At 48.2% G+C, this 1,290-nt stretch overlaps 1 protein-coding gene across 1 annotated transcript in view; it reads left to right on the plus strand.

Annotated features, from left to right (window-relative positions):
- Nucleotides 1-1,290, plus strand: part of ITIH6 (inter-alpha-trypsin inhibitor heavy chain family member 6) — a gene marked incomplete at its 3' end in the record, with an annotated part of 83,682 nt that overhangs the window by 58,183 nt on the left and 24,209 nt on the right. Inside the window, 2 exon segments of the mRNA XM_007958448.1 lie at nt 675-764; nt 766-796. Coding sequence (XP_007956639.1) covers nt 675-764; nt 766-796 — 121 coding nt within the window.

A 1,290-nucleotide genomic window follows, 5' to 3' on the forward strand; every position in this document is an offset into this window, starting at 1 on the left:
GGAAAAGGAGGACAGAGACACCTTTGTAGTCAGAGAGTGTCTTAAGGGCAGAGAGGGAGATAAGCTAGTTGCCTCTGGTTTCAGGGGCTGAGCTGATACTGGTCCTGAGGGACCCCAGCCACCCCTCCTTGTCCCTGGTTGTCCCAGCTCCAGAATCTGCTGAGGGAGAGATGGCCTGGGAAAGGAGGGAGTGGTCAGCAGCCAATCACATCCATGACAGCCTAAGGCCTCTGTGCCTGGACTAACCAATCCCCTCCAAGAAGACAGCTCCCTCAGCCCCTGCTCCTCCTCCCTCCTTGCTCTGCCCAGCAACAGCAAAGAGGAAGTCCCTGCAAACTCCCAGCCTCTGGCAGGGACTGGAACTGGGTCCCAAGCTCACTCTATAGAGAGAGGTTAAAACAATATTTAGAGTTCCTGGAGCCCAGGCAAAATGTCCCTGGGGATTCCCAAGGCCATCAAAGCCAACCTTACTCAAAGACAGGAAATCATTCACCCCACAGTTCTGGGGCAGGCTGACAGGCTGAACAGCAGAAACAGAGTTTGGGTGGAAGAGCCAGGACATTGACCAAACAATTTCAAAAATGCCTACTTAAAGGAAAAGACATTATGAAAGAGAATAAAGGAAAATCTATTTTTGATTAGCTTTCAGAAACTTTCTTGCTTTCACTTCTTTTTGTCCAGGTTTATGATGCCTCTTTTACTCCTTTCTTTGCCACCAGAGGCCTCCTGCCTGTGGAGAAAAATGTGGTCTTCATTATCCATGTGATCATCTATGTTTGGTACCAAAGTGGAGCAGGTAACAAGAATCCTGGAGGCTTTCCATAGCCCTGAAAATAGGAGGCCCAGAAAGCAGAGCATGCAGGAAGAGTGGTGCTCTGGGCCCAGAAACCCTGCCATCCCATCACCCTTGAGTGTCTAACAGGCCCGGGGGTTCCATAGAGTACTGGACCCTCATGTAACAGGAGCCACGTAGAGCTACAGTCACAGAATCTTAGAAATATTTGAGACACAGGCAGGGCCTGACTCCAGAGAGACACTCAGTCATAAAATTCCAGGGTTTCTAGGGGCTAAGAGTCACAGAACCCTCAAGCCAAAGAGCCCTGGGATCACAGAATTCTGAACCAAAAGAAAAAAAAAAAAAAACACCTCAAGTACCAGAGACTCTGAAACTTCCTGAGGCCACAGGGCACTTAGGTTTCAAAGTAATAACAGTACAAAAATAAAAAATCTCACTGCCATTGAATCAATTCAGACTCATAGCAACCCCTATTGGGTTTTGTAGACGGTAAA

Source organism: Orycteropus afer, unplaced genomic scaffold (assembly GCF_000298275.1).
Source record: "Orycteropus afer afer isolate SDZICR_OR568_19922 unplaced genomic scaffold, OryAfe1.0 scaffold00980, whole genome shotgun sequence".
NCBI lineage: Eukaryota > Metazoa > Chordata > Mammalia > Tubulidentata > Orycteropodidae > Orycteropus > Orycteropus afer.